This window comes from Vanellus vanellus, assembly GCF_965231255.1.
Source record: "Vanellus vanellus genome assembly, chromosome: 1".
Taxonomy (NCBI): domain Eukaryota; kingdom Metazoa; phylum Chordata; class Aves; order Charadriiformes; family Charadriidae; genus Vanellus; species Vanellus vanellus.
The window spans coordinates 95,285,954-95,306,848 of record NC_138905.1 but is presented as its reverse complement, the minus strand read 5'-3'; the positions used below and the strand labels follow the sequence as shown (position 1 = coordinate 95,306,848).

The 20,895-nt window shown below is 42.4% G+C and overlaps 1 protein-coding gene across 1 annotated transcript; it reads right to left on the bottom strand.

Annotated features, from left to right (window-relative positions):
- Nucleotides 1-1,862: 1,862 nt before the first annotated feature.
- GPR161 (G protein-coupled receptor 161) lies at nt 1,863-20,522 on the bottom strand. The gene is made up of 8 exons (XM_082484107.1): nt 20,116-20,522; nt 19,379-19,412; nt 19,167-19,275; nt 18,658-19,069; nt 17,409-18,133; nt 15,790-15,894; nt 4,410-4,529; nt 1,863-2,382 (listed from the first exon to the last, which is right to left on the bottom strand). The coding sequence occupies exons 4-8, from the start codon at nt 19,023-19,025 to the stop codon at nt 2,135-2,137; spliced, it is 1,566 nt and encodes a 521-aa protein (XP_082340233.1). The 5' UTR covers nt 19,026-19,069; nt 19,167-19,275; nt 19,379-19,412; nt 20,116-20,522; the 3' UTR covers nt 1,863-2,134.
- Between the last annotated feature and the right edge of the window lie 373 nt (nt 20,523-20,895).

Here is a 20,895-nt window from a genome sequence, read left to right as displayed (position 1 = left end):
TCATCACCACAATGAATTCATACTCACCTGTGCCCTTTTCACATTCAGGGACAACTTTGCTCAGCTTGTTTTGAAGCAGGAATATGAAATAAAAGGGATGCAGATAAAATACTCCAAGGTACCTGAGGCAAGTGTACACCTTAAGGAGTGCTGAGTACTATGAGAACTGTGATTGTAACGTTAACGATAGCCATAATGACCTCAGTGTAGGGCACTTCCTAGCAAACACTCAGATTTTTAATTTTTTTTTTTTAATGAGTGCCCAAAGGTGTGAATGTATCTAACACTAGAAGCAAAAAATACAGCAGCTAAGGACCTCACTATTATTAGTTGTTTCATTCCTGCGCTATGCAAAGAGCAATCTTACTGGTGCTTGTGTTCTTGCTTTAAGCTTTAACAGCCTGTCCTTAATCAGCAAACCATATACTGAATTTTAAGCATGCAGTTAAATCTTACGTGGGAATGTAGTGGGATTCAGGCTAGTTCATAAAGTCAAGCTGCTTTGTCCAGAGAGGGACATAAGCTTGTGCTAAACTGTATTTCTGAGTTGGGAACACAGATAAACAAGATGTCTAAATACAGTACTGGACCGAGGCTCTGCCTCAAAACCAGTTTGTTTCTGTGCCTCTGACTAAGCCACACACAGCCATAATTTAACAAGCGCGCACCCAGGTTTCACCCAGATGGAAATATCCTGCCCTTGATTTTCAAACAGTCTGCAGCAGAAACTCATACAAACCATGGCTGGGGAAAAGGTGGAGGCAGGGGGAGCAGGCACAGACTAAACAAATACAAATCCTTGGTCCTTAAGTCCATTTGCTACTGACACCCACCCCAAAAAATTAACGTACTCACTTACATCTCCCTCTCTTTGAAATAAGCAGTAAGGCAGGGCTGTAACCCCCAACAAGGTACGGCAGGGGCCAGCCCGGGAAGGCACAGAAAGGTTCCTTAAGTCCGGCATTCTCCTACCATCCACCTCATCCTTCTTTTCGTAACAAACCCTCCTACTTTTGCAGCGTGTTTCACTGCCAGCAGCTTGACAGTTGCCAAGTTCCCCGTCTTTGGCCAGCAGGGCCAATCGACCCTCTCACAAAGGCCTAACAAGGTAATGCCTGTACAGTGCTTAAGAACATGCAAAGTGCAGTATAAGTGCCAAATGTTCTTATGTTAGAGATTAATGAATTAAGACTCCAAGAAATATATGCACTGAGGTAACTCTTGATTAAATACTATATTCCCTCACAATTTAAAAAAAAAACAAACACCACCACCAAAACCTCAGAACTTTTCTCTCTAGAAAAGATGAATCCTGGATATAAAGTGGTAATACCTTATTTATATTCTGTCAAGACTATCACAGCCATAGAATGCCCTTCCAGTAAAAGCAAAACCAGGAAGCGAATTGAAGTTCTCAGAGAAACTAAGAACTCTGCATTGATGATCTCAAATACCATTGCTCTGATGTTTCCAGCACAGGTCTGCTTCCACCCATTACACCCAAAGAAGCTGGTGTGTCAGATTGCACAATCCAGTTTCAGATCTGGCATTCTGATGGCTGAACTGCCAGAAATATCCGCTAGCAAAGACCATAAGTAAGTAGGACCATAATCTGCACGAGCTCTCCAAAAAGTTCAGATTTTGTCCCTTACTGATGTCCGTGCTCCATCATTTGGGAGTCTGTGACAGTAAGGCTGTATGTAGTGCACAAGCTCCTATCAAAGCACTCCAGCTGTCAAGTATAAACTGATTACTCTGGTGGTCAGAAAAGGATCAATGCAATAATGAACTAAACACTGCACATACTTTTCCTTTTTCATTCCTCTATTGGCTTTGGCCAATGATGAATGCAAGATTCGACAGACTAATGATCTGGTCCATGAAACCAAACCCTGCATTCCTATGCACTGTGTGATAGATTTAAGACATGGCACAAAAGAGTCAATAGCACCCTAACCAGTAAACAAATATTGCTGTAAAACGCTGATGTAAGTACAATAATTCAGCTGTTTTTCAACTGTTGAAAAAACACTGAAAATGTCCCGACACAGTATCCTGGTTCTGTGAAAACAGACACAGCTGTAGTAGGTCCCTCTTAGTGGTTTCATTCTGTTTTCTTACTCCAGTGCTCCTGTCAAATACTCCCTTCATCGATGCTCTGCAACTGAAGTCTCTGGCTAGCATGGGGCCTGATACCACGCCGCATGTTCATACTGCTTCCTGGAAGAGTCCGCATGGGGAACAGAGCTCCTGGTAAAGCATCTTCCCCAAACAAACTGATTTTCACGTCAGCTTCAATAGCTTTTGCTAAACTGGATGCATAACTGTCCAGAGATTTATGGACTTCGGCTTTTACATGAAGAACAGAATTCTTTGCAGCTTCTGGGGAAAAAAAGCAACATATCAGAAAATCAAAAAAGCAACATATCAAAAATAAAAAAACAGATCAGCGTGGCTGCATAAATGCTTGAAGACTAATCCTGATCCTTTTGTAAAGGTATGACCATGCCCTCTGAAAAATTACCTTACAGAGCACGTTTACCGATGATACCCAGGGTTCCTAAACCATTCCACAAACACAAAGCTTCAGCATGACCATGACAGGTCAAGCAGAGAAAAATTACCTCCAATTCAAGCGAACAAAAAAAAAAAAGATCTAACGATGCAAAGTGCTTATACGCATGTTTAACTTTGAATTAAGTGTATGTTGAATGATTTTCTGAATCTAAACCTATGCCCACAGGATTTTATGGGTCTGAATTTGTACCCAACTGAAGTAAACAGCCTGGTTTCTGCTTACTACCAAGAGTCCAGGATTAGGGACAATGGGAATTGTCTGGCATCAGGCAAGAATTCATGCAGAAGACAGGAACAGAACCCTCAATTTGTACTTCCTCTGCTGTAAGCACAACTTACAGCCTTACAGGGATTCTCAGTGCATTTGGACTAAGATCTTGCACTTCATTGACATGAACAGTGCAGTTCAAGAGCTATTTTATAACATATTTTAAGCCCAGCAAACACCAGACTTCATGCTTATGGATTAACAGTCCCCAAATTCCAAGGGCTTCTTCCAAGTAGTGATTAAAATCAGCAGTCTGGTGTCCTTAGGTTTAAATTGGTTCCAGCCACACTGTGGGACCCACTTCCAGTGGGGAAGCTGTAGAGCTCTCCATGCCAGGAGAGGCTGAAGACTGCAGTTGCAGACAGTAGTATACTTCTTCCTAACCTTTTATTACCTTGGATATACCTGCTCTTCAGTGTTGATGTAGTTGCTTTTGTCGCATCTATATACCTCTCCACTCACCAACATGTTGGGCAACACAGGTGTTCATCTTAAATGTAATACTTCAATGAGGCTGCTGAAATAATTTAAAATCTCAGAGATCCTGAAAACCCTGAGACATACCAGGGAGAACTGATAAACCTCTGGGGAACTTTTGCACTAAGACTTTCCTCTTTCGCTGAACTGCACAAAAAAATAGATGTCTGTCCCTACAAAATTACTCAGAAAGATAACAGGAAATGTATGGTAATGTATTTGTCCAAGGAAATAATCAGCTCATACTGGGAAGAGGGCAAGAATGAATTTTCCTAAGATGTTTGAAGAGAAAATTCCACAGCAAGAGTCTTCTCATTATTTCAGAATCATAAAAATCAGTCAGGTTTTATTGTTTCTCAATTCTTAAAGGCATTCTGCTCATTTTTGTACTGTCGACAATCATTTAGTAAATTCAGTTGTTATTATCAAGTCTTCTAGTCCATATTATTATAACTATCAGCTTAAATTAAATTCCCTTTGCCATATTTTACAGATGATCACAGCAACACTTTGCTAGCATAGAATCAACGAGTTGACTGAAAAAAAAAAAAGTGCATGCATCTATTTTCACCCATATTTGCTGAGAAATGTATTCAGTAAAGTAAATAAAGTAAAAGTTAAGTAAAAAAAGTAAGTGAAACAGAATGAAATTATATTCAAGCTATTAAAGTCTGTAAATGGAAGAATTTCAAGTCTGTGAATGACAAGGTTGAGAGGAGGCAGCAAATGAGAAACACCAGGACAATGGAATTCAAGTATTAAGGCAGGAAAACGTATTCCTTGAGAAACAGAAAACAGACTGCAACAGCCACCAGATGAGTGGAGCTGCAGAGACAATACGGCTGTGCAACATAAATGATGTGTGTGTAGGGAATCCCAGCTTCTGACTCTCGTCCTTGTCTGTTGCTACTTGAGAACTCAAAGAAAGGCCTGATCTTACTTTCTGTTGTAACTGTATGAATGGTCAGGTATGTCAAGGTAAACAGTGGACAGATACGTTTTAAAGCAATTCTGAAGGTCCTGGAAGGTTTCCTGAGCATGCAGCGTAGTTGGTTCTGAGCATTTCCATACTTACCCCTAAACCCACCTTTAATTTGCTCCACCTCATCTTCAAACGTCACTGAACTCCTCCTTCGAGGGGGACAGATGCAGTGTGGGGCCTGAGGGCCATCTGAGCTATAATCTTCAAGAAGCATTGTGTCTGTGCCTGAAACGAAGCAAGAGCTCTCAAGCAAAACAGGCTAGCACTGGGATACAATATTTAAGCAGCGGCAAAAAATTTTCGTTCTATAGCAGTTTCTTCAAAAGATGTCTAAACCCAACTTTTGTGAGTAAATTTCAGCTTGAATTAAACACTGCACAGAAAAAGAATGAGGTCAGAGTTTTAATTTAAAGGATTTGGAAATCTTCTCTCATAAGCCACCTAAAATCTCAAGCAGCTCCGAAATGCCCAGCTGTAGAGCTTATAATGTTAATAGGACAGCAGACAAAGGTGAAACCTTACCTTCAGTAAATAAAGGGTAAATTTGAGGGCAACTCCCCCCATCTCCTGATGAAGACGAGAGGCTAACAATGGCTACCTGAGAGGCAGACAACCATAACTGCCAAACGTCATGCTTGTAATCAGACCTGGATGGAAATCTGAACTGGGGAATTTTTCTGTCCACTTTAGTTTGTCTCTAATAACCTATTTTGACTTTCTTAAAGTGTATTTTAATGGGGAAAAATCCTTTGCTGGTTAGGAATGATTTTCGTCCGATGGGTAATTTTTTTTCAGTTTAGGAGTACTTTTTTAATTTCACCTCCCTGCATTTGCTTTGCACCTTTCCAATATAAAATAGAGTTTACAAGCTGTCGTGGTTTGGCCTCAGCCAGCAACAGAGAACCACGCAGCCGCTCACTCGACTCCCACAGCCGTGGGAAAAATCAACAGAAAAGGGCAAAACTCGTGGGTTGAAATATTATAATTTAACAGAACAGACAAAGGGAAAAAGAAAGAAAAGAAAGAAAGAAAAACAATAACACCGGTAAAGGAATACAAGAACGCGATTACAGTACCGCCGCGAAGCGCACCGACCGGACCCGCATCGCCGCGACCCGCCCCCGAGTGGCGACTGACTCCCCCGCCCCGGCTAGCTCCTTTTATAGCGGGGCATGGGTCACGTGGTATGGAATACGTGCCTCCCCTGCCGGCTCCTTGGAAATTAACCCCATCCTTGCCGGAACCAGGACACAAGCACAAGGAAATTCATCTAGGCATCTCTGCAATACTTCCACGCAAAGGGCAAGACTGCAGCCTAGTCCTCGCTGGCAATGCTGGTCTCCCTGTGTAAGGGAGAAGCAGAGCAAGCATTTTGGGGAGATGCTGGGACAGTGCTGAGTGAGCAGTCCTTGGGGAAGCTGCTGTTGGAAGGCAGAGCTTGCACACACTTGATACGTGACACTTTACTTTCAAGTCCATTTACTCCTGTGGTGTGACAACAGACCTAGGACAAAGAGCATTCACAGGTTTCGTAACTCCTCCAGATGGTGGCTTCACATCAATCTTCACCCATTTGACTGGTTTTGATCCCCAAATTTATGCTTTTTGCAATAAGGAGGTGTTCCAGCGCCCATTTTACAGAAAATGAGACAAAGGCATGGCTGGGGGTGTAGCTCTAAACAACATACTGCTCCGTAGGTCTACTCTTTGCTGACAATTCATTGTGATATAAAAACGTGATAAACTTTTTAAGGTGAAACTTGTCTGGTCTGTCATACACCTTCCTCCACCACACAAGAAAGGGAATGAGCTGCTGTCCTAATACACAGTCCCGAATAAGCTAACGACTTTCTGTGCTGTTCTGTGGATCAGCTGGGTTTGAGCCTGTCTACTGAACACAGTACACTCTTACTGATCTTCAAGGGTACAGAATCCACCTCAGAAACACAGTGTGCCGTTGTGAGATATTAGTTGTTTAGCTTAAATAAGTTTTAATTAGAATAAATTACTTAGGGTTATAATATCACTGTCTTATAGTTAGAATTTTAGCCGGTTTTGTTAGCAATAAAGTTAGTTAGTCCTGTTAACTATTGGCATTAGCTGAACTTCTGATACAGGGTCTTGTGTATGACCTTATGTACTTGGCCAGATGGTCAGCCTTGGGAACGTTTCTTCACAAATGTCTCGGCCAATTAGTAGAGGAACTTTTTGAGACATTCTCATGGATAATGAGGATTCTATCCTTGAGCCATATGAGAAAGAACTCCTAATCAAGGAAGCAAGTAGCATTGTTGTTCTTCGAAGTGAAACATCCTGAAGCATACAAACCTTGAAGATGTTACTAATCTACCATGTTTTGAAAGGCTTAGCCAACTTGGCAGAAAAGTGAAAATTCTGAGTGTCCTAAGTTGAACTACTTTCATTATAATATTCAAAAAAAATCACACCCATAGGTCAAGAAGGCCCTTGCCCAGGTGGAGACCCTTCCCTTGCACAGGCTCAGTGATTGAAGAGAACGACACAACAAATATTATATGTAAATTACTAACCAATCAGTGTAACTGAGAGGGTGCTACCTTGTAACTTTTGTGTGTATATATATATATATATATATATATATATATATAAAATGAGGAAACCAGCATGGGGCACGCATGATTTGTGGAAATATTCCACCGTGCACCCTGGCCAGAATAAAGCAATGTCTCCTCTCTAAACATAGTCTCTGTGTTTTGGGAGAATTGGGACTTAGACCTCTTTTACAGGTAACAGTTTTGGCAACCCAGATGGGACTCTAATTTTGAGATCAGACACCACTTGTCTCCTGCTACCGCTGGTGGGAACCACTCGTTGGACTCCAGCATGCACCAGATACCTTGTCCGGGGACTCCACTGCAATTTCCCCAGTGGGTGGTGAGTGACTGGCTGTGTCGGATCACTAGATAGAGACATTGCTCATTGTATCTGTTAAGGGTACCTTTTTGGTTTGGCACCATGGTTGGTTTCTCTCTTGCGTTATTACGGTGATGACCAGAGCAGAGAGATTGGATTTCGGTTAATGATTTTAGTGCACTTTGGTATTTTATCAAAAAATTGTTATAATGGGAAACACTATATTTTCTGTGGAAGGGGGGGCTAACTAAGGGATCTCCTTTGGGATGTATTTTAAGTCATTGGAGCAAATTTGGAGGAGACACCCTAACCTGGAAAAAACTTATTATGTGTTGTAATCAATGGTGGCCGAAGTATACTCTGGAAGATCAGGAGGAATGTACTAAAAATGGGAATCTGAATTATAATATTATTTTACAGCTGGTATTATTCTGCAGGAGGGAAGGAAAATGGGATGAATTACCATATGCTGATAGATTCTTTGATTTGCGAAATGATTGGAAAATTGGGAAAGAATGTGGTTTGGTAACAAAGGATATGAATGCGTTAGCTTTGGAAAGTCTTAAAGAGAAAGCACTAAAAAGATGTTGCCCTGCTTGTAGTATAGGGCAGCGACGTCAGAAATATAAGGATGTTCCAGAAGAGATGGAAGATGTGCAATTGTTGGTTGCTCCTAGAAGGAGGCCAGGTGACAACGATCAGGGTGGTGAAAATAGGGATGAAGGAGGTGCATGAGGGGAAATGAATGTTGAAAATAGCAGTGATGAGGAAGAAGGTCAAGGGAGGAATTTCAGTCCTATAGCAGGTCAAACAACGAGAGCAGGAGCGGTTCTGCAGGCACCTCTGAGGCAGGCAGTAGGGACTGCAAGGGGAATCAGTGTATGTTAAGGTTCCTTTTTCGAAGACAGATATAAAGGCTTGGAAAGAGATGGCAGGGACCTATAGGGAGGATCCTGGAAAGGTGTCTAAAGTAATGGAAACAATAATTGAGAATCATGATCTGAATTGGAAAGATATTCATGTGGTATTGGGAAATCTGATGACATATGAGGAGCAAAGGGCGATTTTAGTTAAAGCTAAAGAAGAAGCAGAAAGGGTACATGCTCAGGATGCACAGGCAGGCAGGATAGAAGATCATTTCCCTTCCACCAACCCCAATTAGGATCCGAATAATCGGGCTCAGAGTTTATTGTTAAATGAATATTACAGATTTGTATTGTTTGCTGTAAAAACACAATACCAAACCCCCCAAAATTTGTCAAAACTGTATCAGGTGATACAAGGGAAAAGTGAGTATCCATCCGCATTCTTTGAACGTTTGTGAAGTAGCCAGAAAATATACAGAATTAGATCCTGAAAAAGAGACAGGTGTATTAACTTTTGTAAATTTGTTTGTGGGACAATCTAATTTGGACATTTGAAGAAAGTTGCGATAGAAGGAGCAGATGCAAGGTCTCTTGATAAATTATTAGAGGTGGCTTGGATAGTGTATAATAATAGGGAAGAGGAGGAGAAGAGGTGACAAGAAAAAGAACAAATTAAGAAAGAAGATAGGAAATCACAATTGTTGGCTGCAGCTATAGCTGAAGGTAATAGAAAAGGTAGAGGACAAGGAGGTGAATTTAGAACAGCTCACCCCCCCGCAGGAGATTGTAATAAGACCCCCTTCAAGCATGGAAGGAGTAAACCTCTACATAGGGACAGGTGTGCGTACTGTAAACAGAAAGGACATTGGAAAAAGTAGCGTCCCCAAAACCCGGTTCGGGGAGTTCAGGAAAACCCCCAGATAGCAGATCTATTAACATTAGACCAGGATTCGGATTGACGGGGACTGGGGATAAATTCAAGAGAGTCCCCAACAGAACCCCTAGTTACTGTATAGTTGGGGAATGAGAAACTAAAATTTTGATTGATACAAGAGCCACATATTCAATACTAAACACACGTAAAGGTAAATTGAGTAAACAAGAAATGCCCTTGATTGGGGCAACAGGGAAGAAAGAAAGGCCTTAGTGTGGGACTGGAAACAGAATTTTTACTCATAAATTTTTGTATATTCCTGATTGCCCGATGCCTCTGTTAGGAAGGGACTTGCTAAGTAAATTGGATGCTCAAATAACCTTTGAAAAAGGCAATGTACGTATACAAATACCAGAAGAAAAAGCCTTGGAGGTGCAAGTTTTTCTGTTACAAAAAGAGACACCCGGGACTGAAGAGATTCCAGAAGTAGTATTGAATGTGGTAACTCCCTTGGTATGGGCTTCAGGGATTCCCGGACAATCCAAAGCTGTGGAACTGGTAATGACTGCCTTAAAGCCTGGAGCTAAACTGGTAAGACAAAAACAATATTCAGTTAAGCTGGAGGCAAGAAAAGGGTTAGAACCCTTGCTTGGAAACCTTATGACTTACGGACTTTTGCAAGAATGTCAATCAGAATATAACACTCCTATTTTGCCTGTAAAGAAACTATATACAACTGAGTATAGGTTGGTTCAAGATTTACAAGTTGTGAATCAGATTGTGCAAGATGTCCACCCTGTGGTAACAAATCCTTATACACTCTTGACCACAAGTAAAGAAGCTGACCAGTGGTTCACTCTTAGATTTGAAAGATGCTTTCTTTTGTATACCATCAGAAATGGAAAGTCAGAAACTATTTGCATTTGAATGGGAAATCCTGACAACAAGGAGAAAAACACAATTGTGATGGACTGTTCTCCCTCAAGGATTTAAAAATAGCCCGACTCTTTTTGGAAACCAATTTGCAAAAGAATTAGCGAGCTGGCAAGAGGAGAATCCAAAAGTAACTTTGTTGCAGCGTGTTGATGATATCTTGATGGGTACCTAGGCTCAAGGAGAGTCAATTCAATTTACTATCAGCCTTCTGAATTTCTTGGGAGCAGCTGGATACAGAGTATCCAAGAAAAAGGCTCAGATTGCGAAACAAACTGTAATTTATCTTGGTTTTACTATTGCTCAGGGACAACGGAGTTTAGGTACAGAAAGGAAGGAGGCAATCTGCCAAATACCAGAGACAGCTTTGAAGCAAGAATTAACAGCATTCCTGGGTATGGCCAGATGGTGTCGCCTACGGATCATCAATTTTGGATTGACCGCCAGACCACTTTATGACGCTGTTAAGAGGTACAGGGGAATTTTTAGAATGGACAACTGAATGCCAGGAAGCCTTCCACAAGGTAAAACGAGCTTTAATGTCAGCACCTGCTTTAGGACTTCCAAATTTGGAAAAAAGCATTTGAACTCTTTGTTAATGAAAGGCAGCATATAGCTTTGGGAGTCCTAGCCCAAAAGATCAGGTCATGGAATCGACCTGATGGGATATTTTTCCAAGCAATTAGATCAGGTGAGTTGGGGATGGCCTTCTTGTTTAAGGGCAGTAGCTACTACCGTACTGCTTATACAAGAGGCACGCAAACTGACTTTGGGACAGAAAAGGATAGTTCAAGTGCCACACATGGTGACTACAGTTTTGGACCAGAAAGGAGGGCATTGGCTGCCTCCTAGCCAAACAATGAAATACCACGCTGTGTTACTGAAACAGGATGATGTTGAATTGAATCCTCAGACACAACCCAGACCACCTCCGGGAAAACTCAAGAAAGGAAACACACCTGGCCATTATTGGCAGATAGAATTTTCTGAACTCCCAAGGCAAAATGGGTATTGGTACTTAATGGCGTTAGTAGACACTTTCTCTGGATCACCAGAAGCTTTCCCCTATCACACCAACCAGGCAAAAGAAGTAGTTAAAATTCTTCTAAAAGAGATTGTACCTAGATTTGGTATTCCTATAGGGGTGTTTTCCAATAGAGGACCCCATTTTGTAGCTAAGATAATACAATTATTAGCAAAGGCATTAGAAAGTCAATGGGATTTGCAACTCCAAGGAGACCACAATCTAGCAGTAAAGTAGAGAGGATGAATCAAACAGGTAAGAGGCAATTAAATAAAATTTGCCAAGAAACTCAGCTGAAACAGCCAGATGCTCTTCCGTTAGCATTGTTGAGAATTAGGATTACTCCCAAATCTAAGGAAAAGGTTAGTCCATTCGAAATATGTATGGGAGACCTTATCAAAATATAAACCATGAACCAGCATCTGAAGAAATTATAGGGAAGCAATATCTTTAAGAAAATGTGATTTCTTCAGGGAAGGTGTTATTTTCTCTCAACAGGTACCTTCAATCTACAGCACCTTTGGGCTTAGATACTGCTGTGCACAGCTTTCGACTGGGAGACTGAGTGTACCTGAAAACCGGGAATGAAGAACCTTTGAAAGAACGCTGGAAAGTACCTTTCCAGATCCTTTGAACTACTTATATGTCAGTCAAGCTTGACGGAGTAGAACCTTGGATTCACTACACTCAAGTCAAGAGAGGAATCCCACCAGAGAAGTGGACCGTGAAGTCCACTGAAAAGAATCCTTTGCAGTTAAAATTTAAGAAAATTAAGTAGATGAATTGTAATTAATTGTACCTGGATTACTGTAGAATCTTATCTTTGTACTGACTGCGTACAAAATTCTACCTTATTGGGTACTGAGATTACAATATTCTTTTGCCTTTTATGCATGTGAACTCTTTAAACCTAGGCTTGTTGTTGTTAAGTGGCATAGAATTAGCAATGATCCAGACACATCGGGAAGATCCATAGACCCAGAATGCACACCTCATTATGACTCGAGATAATGAGAGCAGTCAATAGATCTGATTATTGGGTATGCTCACATTTTCCTGAAAATTCAAACAAAGGAATTCCCATTATGGGAATACCCATTCTATTTAACACCTCCTGGAATAACTTATGGATTGGGTGGAATCTTGTGAAACCAGAGAATCCAGATTTTCAAAAGTGGTACATAAAGAATCCAGAATTCCCAGATGTTACATGCATAACCACAAATAAAACTGTCACCTGGGAATGTATCAGTAGGGCACTATCCATATTGTAGCTGGTCTATACAATTGCAAAGAAAGGTTAGAACAACTGGATATTGGTCTATTCCAAAAAGCACTGGGTGGTATTGGTTATGTGGCCATCCCTCTAGTAAGACTTTACCTCCAAACTGGGAAGGGACTTGTACCCTAGGAACTTTGATCCCCAGTGTAATTGTAATAGACAAGTTAGATAAAAACTTCTGGATTAGGGCTTATATGAGAATACAAAAAGGAAGCAATCCTTAATAGAAAGGCCAACAGGATTTCACTCTTTTGTTAGGTGGTTTATACCTTGGTTAAGAGTAAGTGAATTGGAAAAGGCAATTGTGAATATTTCAGCTGAATTGGAGAGTATAGGAAATAGAACTATGGTTACAATTACTGGACTACAAGAGGAAGTCTCTCCAGTGAGTAAAATAGCTTTACAAAATAGAATGGCTTTAGACATGCTGGTGGCCTTGCATGAGTGAGTTTGTACAGTGATAAACACCAGTTGTTGTGTTTATGTTGACCAATCAGGGAGAATTTCAACTGATCTACAAGAAATTAGGAAACGCACTGAAGTTTTACATGAAATACAAAAAGATAACACCTCTTCTGGATTTCGAGAAGTATGGTCCTGGTTAACCTGCTGGATTCCTGAATTGTCTTTGTGGATCAAGACGCTAATAGGAATAATGGTTTTAGTTGTGAGCATATTTGTATGCATATTTGTGATTTTACAGTGTTGTATCTTAGTGTTGTAAGACAGCAAAGAGGTGTGACTTAATAGATGATATCTCTAAATAAGCCTCAAATGGGGGAAATGTTGTCTTATACTCAGAATTTTAGTCAGTTTTGTTAGCATTAAAGTTAGTTAGGCCTGTTAACTCTTGGTATTAGCTGAACTTCTGATACAGGGTCTTGCATACAACCGTTTTGTTATGTACCTGGCCAGATGGTCGGCCTTGGGAATGTTTCTTCACAAGTGTCTTGGCTAATTAGTAGAGGAACTTTTTGAGACATTCTCATGGATAACAAGGATTCTATCCTTGAACTGTATAAGAACTCCTAATCAAAGAAAGCAAGTATCGTTGTTTTTCTTTGAAGTGAAACATCCTGAATCATACGAGCATATGAACCTTGAAGATATTACTAATCTACCATGTTTTGAAAGCTGAATTACCTTCATTATAATACTAAAAAATCACCCCCATAAGTCAAGATGACCCTTACCCAGGTGGAGACCCTTCCCTTGTGCAGGCACAGTGATTGAAGTGAACAACACAGCAAATATTATATGTAAATTACTAACCAATCAGTGTAACTGGGAGAGTGCTACCTTGTAACTTTTGTGTACATATAAAGAGAGAGGAAACCATATATAATGAGGAAATCAGCATGGGGTGTGCATGATTTGTTGAAATATTCCTCCACACACCCTGGCCAGAATAAAGCAATGTCTCCTCTCTAAACATAGTCTTTGTGTATTGGGAGAATTGGGACTTAGACCTCTTTTACAGGTAACAGTATGGTGTGATTTATGCTGTTTGCTTAGCACAAGTAGCCAGATTTGCTGAAGCCTTTAGGCTGCAATAGAGTTAATTTTCTTAGTAATTTTCTTAGCAGCTGATACAGTGCTGTGTTTAGTCTTTTAGTATAAGAAAAATTTTGACAACACACTGGGTTTTGTGTAGTGTTTCCCCTAAGTCTGGGACTTCTCAGTTCCCCATGTTCTGCCAGCAAGCGCAGGTGCACGAGAAGCATCAACCAGAAGATAAGCTGGCTACAACCATCAGCAGAGACTGCACATCAACAAGATAAGAGCAGTCAATGGCCTGCCTGCCTGGACACAGAAAAAAAAAATCCAATACGGTGTTAGAAGACCCCAGACTAAAAATCACCATTGGACTAAAAGACACGTGAACAGTGTGTGAGGGTCAGGTGTGTAGATCGCAAGGGGATAATTGCCCAGGAATTTCTTTGTTCGAGGTCCCTCCTTTTCAGAGGCACCCAGCCCCAGCTGACCTTGCTGCTATACCTTTCCATTAAATTACTTATGTTTATAAAATCTGAGGCCCGAGACTCTGTGGCTGCCTAGGGTTGAGCCTGAAGAAGGAGAGAGGACACCCAAGAGTATGTGTGAGGAATCAAGAGGGGCACCTGTTGGCCCACTGGGGTTGCCTACTGTGAAGGGACCCTGGTCCTAGCAGTTAAAGACTCAGGTGGTGTGTGTGAGACTCCTTCAATGGTGTGTGAATGCTCAGGCAGCAGCTCCTCCTTTAATAGTGCAATGGAAGGGTGGCACTAGGAAGAGAGAGATACTTTCTTCCATGGAGCAGAGTTTTAGTGTGTTTTTTCAAATGCACTAGTTCAGTGCATTTTTCTTTTCCAAATAAGGCTAGTGAAGAGACTAGCCTGTTATTCTTACAGGGTAGATCTTTGTCCTTGGAATAATTGATATGAAGGCAGCATTTCTAGCAATTAGGACTCTGGTCTGTCAGTTCAGGATTTTGTATACAGCTGGCACCACTTGGATTTTTTCCTCTCCTACTATTTCATCTGTTTTTCACAACATGAAAAGCCCAGCTTCTGTTTACCAGGGCAGATAAAGTCACAACTGCATTGCAGGCCACAGGACCATGTCCTGCAGCAAGCAGCACTGAAGAAAGACCAAGACTGGTCTTAAATTCCTCACAGTAGAGGCATCCAGTGAAACAGCATTTCACAAGGGTGACTGCTGTGTATCCATTCCCAGGCTAGGGACTGTAACCCCCTCAAAACAAACAGTGGCACTTCTAACAGCATTAAGTATGTATTTGGTTTGTTCATTTGTTTAAACTGCTCAGTACCATTCCTCAAAAGACGATAACACAACATCCTCTTAACTGAGGCACGTTTACCAGGATGCTATTCTCCTTTGTCCCATACAGCTGCAGATTACCCACAACAAGTATAAAACTACCAGTGTAAAACAACTACCAAAATAAATCCCAGCTCCATAGACTTCCTTTACTAAAGTAAGAAACAAACCTCTAACACCAAGCACATGTCAGAATATCACCCTCTGGTGTCTCTAGAGCAGAAATACTCTTTAAAATAACTGGAGTGCAGTTAAGGAGTGGTAGCTGAATTAACTGCCAGAAAAATCTAGCTACAGTTCTGGATAGAAAATTACCAGCAGAACTCTCTTTCTCTTTTCCAAACCATCTTCAGCTGAGAGATCTTAAGCTGAAATTTTCCTAAGTGTTTATGTTTACACTGCAGAATGAACAAGACAAGGTCTCTTACAGACTAGGAAACAGAGAAGCACATTCTCAACTGCACTTTGTTGCTCTGTTCCTTGTGGATACCGGGAAAGTCCCTGAAGAAGGATAGAAACTAAAGGAGAAGGGCACAAAAGCAGTGAGTCCTGTTCCCAGGACACATCATCAAGGGAGGGTCATCATTCCTTAGAGTAAACAGTATTTTGCAAGTAAATATATTGAGAGCAAGGAAGGAAAAAAGCAACTGCAGCAGTTTTGCTGGAACAGATGCTTCATGTCATCCATCCACCAAAAGACATCTGTGTGTAAATACAGACTATCCCAGAGAGTTCTGCCAAGTTACAAGTGCAAACTTCTGCCCGTGAAAAGAAAGCACGAGGCTTTTAGTTACCTGAATCCTGCGAGCAGCTGAAACCTGTGTCTCCTGTGCTGCTGCTGTTTCCTAATGGCCGCCCACCTGCCATGAGGGCAGTGAGATGAGGAGATAGCCCCAAATCTGTAAGACAGTTTAATTCTCATTACACAATGCATGTTTAAGGGGTTTACAACAGTAAAAAAAAAAAACCTCTTCCTGCTCTGCTGCCTTATTTACTATTCTATGTATAAAACTTACCCTGCTGATCCAGAGCACATAGCATCTGGACTTTCAATCCAGTCAACAGCTTTCAGGTATCACTGGAGTCTTTCCATATGGCAAGTCTTCTTTCTACCTGCACCATTTCCCTCCCTCTCTTTTTGCAATTGCATGTGTTTTATCAGCCAGCCAGGCTGAACACAGAGCATATGCACTCAGACAGATGGGGATATTTGCCAGATACCTTCCAGTCAGGGAATAACCTGGTAGCCACCAGCAGCTGTGACATTAGTGTGGCAGGAAGCTCATGAGCAAGGTTGGGGCACCAAGATGCATGTCTTCTTTCAGACCCCCAAAATAGGAAGGGAGGATATTCTACGATTCCTAAAAAGGTGCTGTCTTTGGATCCTGCTTAAAGATTTTGTTGGTTTTTGCTTGGTTGTTTTTTCCCTCCCTATCAATCACCTGACAAATTTGAAGCTGTCAGCTTCTTATCACTTGGAAGGAGAAAGAAATTTCCTGTCTTTTCCCTCCCGGTTCATTTCCCAATGTATTCATCCATAGCATCTCCTGGATACAGATTTGCCAAAGCAAAAAGTGCTAGAGAGCAGCTTGTGATGTGGCTGCGGCTACAGAACTCTTTCATTTAGATGGAGTCTCTCCCAGAGATTCCGGGTTGGAGAAAAGACAACGGGTGCCTTGCTGCTCTCTTTCTTCTGCATTTTAGATCTTCCTTCACAATTAAATAACTTCAGTTCCTGGCTCTGCATGAAACATCCCGAGTAACTCCATGAAGGTATCCTATTTTTGGAAGCTTCTCAACAGGACCAGGAAAGTGATAAAAAATCAGAATTTCATTGCATTGCTACTTAAAAAAACAAACAAACAAACAAACAACAAAAAGAAAACCACCCCAAACAAAACCCACCAAACTGAGCAACTGAAGCTCTCAGCCTTCAACTTGGGGAGACATCAAATAGTTTTACTCTTTTACATAGTTTTACTTCGTTTATGATCTTTTCTTCAACCATTAAGGCTAAAAACTGAATTTATAGAAATAGTAAGATCAGTGTAACTTCAGTAAACCTCAGAGTTGTAGCATAAAGCCAGGAATCAAAGAACAAGTGTTACTATTGGTAGTGCTTTAACCTGGATAACACAAAATGGTAGGCACATGAAAGGAAAAGCTTGAGAGAGCAGAAAATAAATTATTTTTAACCTCATCACTGTATCAGATTTTACTAGAGTAGGAGAAAGAGGTTAACTACCACAAAAAAAATGTTCTCCTTTCAAGTGTCTATGACAACCTGAGTAAAAGACTGCCAAAACCTCCAGAAACATACCACTTTGTTTACAGAGCCCTGAGACATCAGAGTACAGACAGACATCAGTTACTGGCATTAAGGAGCAGTGACTTTTGTGGCAACACATCTTACCTGTGATCCTATTGGAAATGCTGAATAACCTTGATGTCCTATGTCGCTGAACAAACGACTCGCGATAGTAACGATCCCCAAAGCACATTCCTAGTAGTTCCTTGCGCACCGTCTTGTTCCACAGTCCATAAATTAGTGGATGGCAAATGGCACTGGAAAAGGACAACCAGGTAGCTAATGTCTCCAAGGCAGGGGAAATACTATTTTTTCCCCAAAGTGCCTCTGATGTAATTACTACCATGTAAGGCCCCCACGTAATCACAAAAGCACCAATGACAACCAAGATGGTTATGAAAGCTTTGCACTGGTTGGCTGAGTAGACAACCCCTTGGAAAGCGTTCCTTCGGCTGCCAGAAGAGGACGTGGAGGTGCTGGAGTTCTTTCTCCCATTCCTCTGGGAGTCCTCCTCCACAATGACGACACTGCCACAGTGGATTTTGCGGGCCTTAATCCTTGCCACGCGGAATATAAATCCATAGCAGATCATCATGACCACAAAAGGCAGCAACGCGCACCAGATCTGCCAAAAGGCAGTGTAGCCAACTTCTTTATGCCAGGCCACCACACACATCCACTTGAACTGGTCAAACTCCAAAGATGACCAGCCGAAGAGAGGAGGGAGGCAGCCAATAAGGGAATGTAGCCACACATACACAAGAGCTACCACTGCTCTGTTGCCTGTTATCTTCATTGGGTAAACCATCGGGTACAGGACAGCATAGTACCTGGCAGACAAGAACAGAAAGGGTCAATAGGAGCACAAAAGATGTACAACAAAAAAAGAACATATTTCAATGATGTTGATAGCTAGTCCTCTTTGTAGAACAAACTCTTTTCTCCAAACCTCTGAAGTGGGCTCAGGGACCATGTTTATGAAAATAATTACATGTAAAAATAAGTATCTTTGCAGGCAAGATTGTAAAACTCGACTGAAAGCACACGTTCAGCTATTAAATCTGTCCCTACATGTCAGTGTGTATCTAGAATTTTAAGTCATTACTTCTTGTTTCTCAAGTACTGTGTTATTATACCATCAATAGCTTAAAAAAACTCTAGATGCATGTCCACATTTTGCATTATTGATGACATCACTTTCTTCTGTTCTGTATCAAAATTTCACAAGGGGCTGAAGGAAAAGTGACATTACAACGCTATGCATCATTATCCACTGGCATGCTTCTCAGCTCTATGCGAGTCACTCTATGAAACTAGGCAATTTGTTACCATTCATTAGAAAAGAGCTGCTTACCGGTCTATAGCTATAAGTCCCAGAGTAAGCATGCTGGCTGAGCTGATCAGCATGTAGAGCAGGGCTGAGAAATTGCACCAAACGACTCCAAAAATCCATTCCCGCCTGATGGAGCTGGTGACAACAAAAGGTAGCACCAGCACAGAGAGTAGAAAGTTGGAGAGGGTCAGGCTGAACACAAACTTGTTGCTCAACGTGAGAAGGTAAGACTTCCGATAGAGGGTGACGACAATCACCAGGTTGCCCAAACAGATGAAAATAGCAATGACGATTATCGCAATGGACTCTGTGACTCTGACCGCCCCGTCTTCCTGCGTGGTGAGGTTCCTCAGGCCCTTCAGATTGCTGAGGGAGGAATTGCTGCTCATGGTCAGAGCGTGCAGAGCTGGAGCAGCCAAGACATGCTGAGCAGCTAGAAGCAGAACAACGCCCAGAAACATTCAGGCAAGATTTCTTCAAACTCTCTCCAAAGGCAGGAGGCCCTTTTGCCTGTGTTAATTTAAATTTACCTGTAGGATGCAGGAAACCATTTTAGATGGGAAAGCGAAGAGACAGGAAATTGCCTATGGGCACATCAAAGAGGTCAATGACAGTGCCAAGCCTAGAACAGGGAAGAAACTGAAAGACAAAAAGAGGCAGAGGGGGAGAAACAAGGAAGAAAATTAGCACATTTTACTTTAAAATTTTCTAAGGATCTTACTTGTTTCTAAACCATACTTACCAGCTGTGCATCTCGCTCAGTCCCTTCATCTAAGCTGTGAAGAAACAACAAGAATATCACTATCAGTCTTTGTTTCGCTCACTTTAAAAAAGTCACTTTTTAAAAAAAACTGCCTGTTTATCCCGATTGTTACTTTGTATTCTGCCTATGCAGCATTTGCCTGTGGTCTGTGGATGCCTGGGTACTTATACCCTGCTGACTCTTAACAGTTGCTACGTTACATTCAAAGACTCTGGGATCATTGCACATCCTCCCCTAACATCACTTCTCCGCATTCATGATCACCTTCGCTACAGTGGTGATTCTATTTTACTGCCAATACCAAAGGACTGGGGAAAGTGGCTTTCCGAACACAAGGTTCTGAAGACACTTCCTTGCATCAAGCCACGGGTAGACCTACAGAAATGCTTGAGAACCTTTAACCCCTGACTTCTCAGTGTTAGCATCCATCCCGCTAACTCACAACCTCGTTTTGTGAAACCTCGGTATTTCTCCCAATTCCTTAGCAGCTTTCTCCCCGCTGCCTCCAACGGGCGCTCCCATACACTTCGTTCAATCCTTCACCCACCTGCAGGCCACTGGAAAAAAAACAAAACAAAACAAAAAACAACACCCACCCAACAAACCCCACCACCAAAAAATGCAAATATGTAAACCAGAAAACTAAAGAGAGTCCACTAATTAATATAAAGTTGATACTAGCATTTCTGGGAAGTTAGAGACTGAGAGAGCATTACCTAGGCCAAGGCTGTGGCTGTGCGCACCCATGGCTCCCGAAGGGCCACCAGCACTCACAGAATTGCTCCCGTCCGCGCGGCCGCTGTGGCCTTCGGCAGCAGCAATGCCAGGCTGGAGAGCCGCGGTTTTGTCCATTTTTTAATCGGCGCTTTCCTAAGAGCATAATTAAACTGGTTACTGGGCCACGCTTTGGGAAACACAGCTCAGCTCTCCCCTAGCAAAGCTGCCTGCTGACTGCTCTCCGCGAGTTCCTCTCTGAACGCGCCTGTGCCATCTCTGCGAGCCTTCCCCGACACTTTTGGTTGGTTTTGTGGGGTTGTTTTTTTTTTTTTTTTTTTTCCTGGTGTGGGTTTTGGGAAGGCGCCCACCCCTGCCGGGGGGCAGCCGCTCCCCGCACCGGCGACGCCCGGGCATCTGCTGCCCCCCCCCCCCCCCCCCCCCCCGCCCCGTCCCGTCCCCTCACAGCCCCGCTGCACCCCCGCGGCAGGACAAGGCCTCCGGGAGCGGCGGCCCTCCCAGGGCAGGGCAGGGCAGGGCAGGGCAGCCCGGGGGTGGGGGGTGGGGAAGGAGGACATCCCATTCCTGCCCGGGCGCGACGGCACACACAAAGCCAGCGCTGTCGAGTTTGAGACATGGGATGGAGGGGGGGGGGGGGTGGGGGTCGCCATTTTGCCCCCGCGCTCCCTCCAGCACCGAACAAAGGGCGGGGGCAAGGGCAGGGTCCTCCGCACCGGGCATCCCTCACCCACCCCCGACACACATACACACACCGCCCCGGC

What these genes read in the sequence shown, in the direction of transcription:
- GPR161 (XM_082484107.1), bottom strand. Translation starts at nt 19,025, where the DNA reads ATGAGCAGCAATTCCTCCCTCAGCAATCTGAAGGGCCTGAGGAACCTC. An exon ending in CATTTCCAATAGGATCACAG is followed by an intron (nt 15,895 to 17,408) that starts GTAAGATGTGTT and finishes ACTGTCTTACAG; the next exon opens with ATTTGGGGCTATCTCCTCAT. An exon ending in CAGCTGCTCGCAGGATTCAG is followed by an intron (nt 4,530 to 15,789) that starts GTAACTAAAAGC and finishes GCTTCGTTTCAG; the next exon opens with GCACAGACACAATGCTTCTT.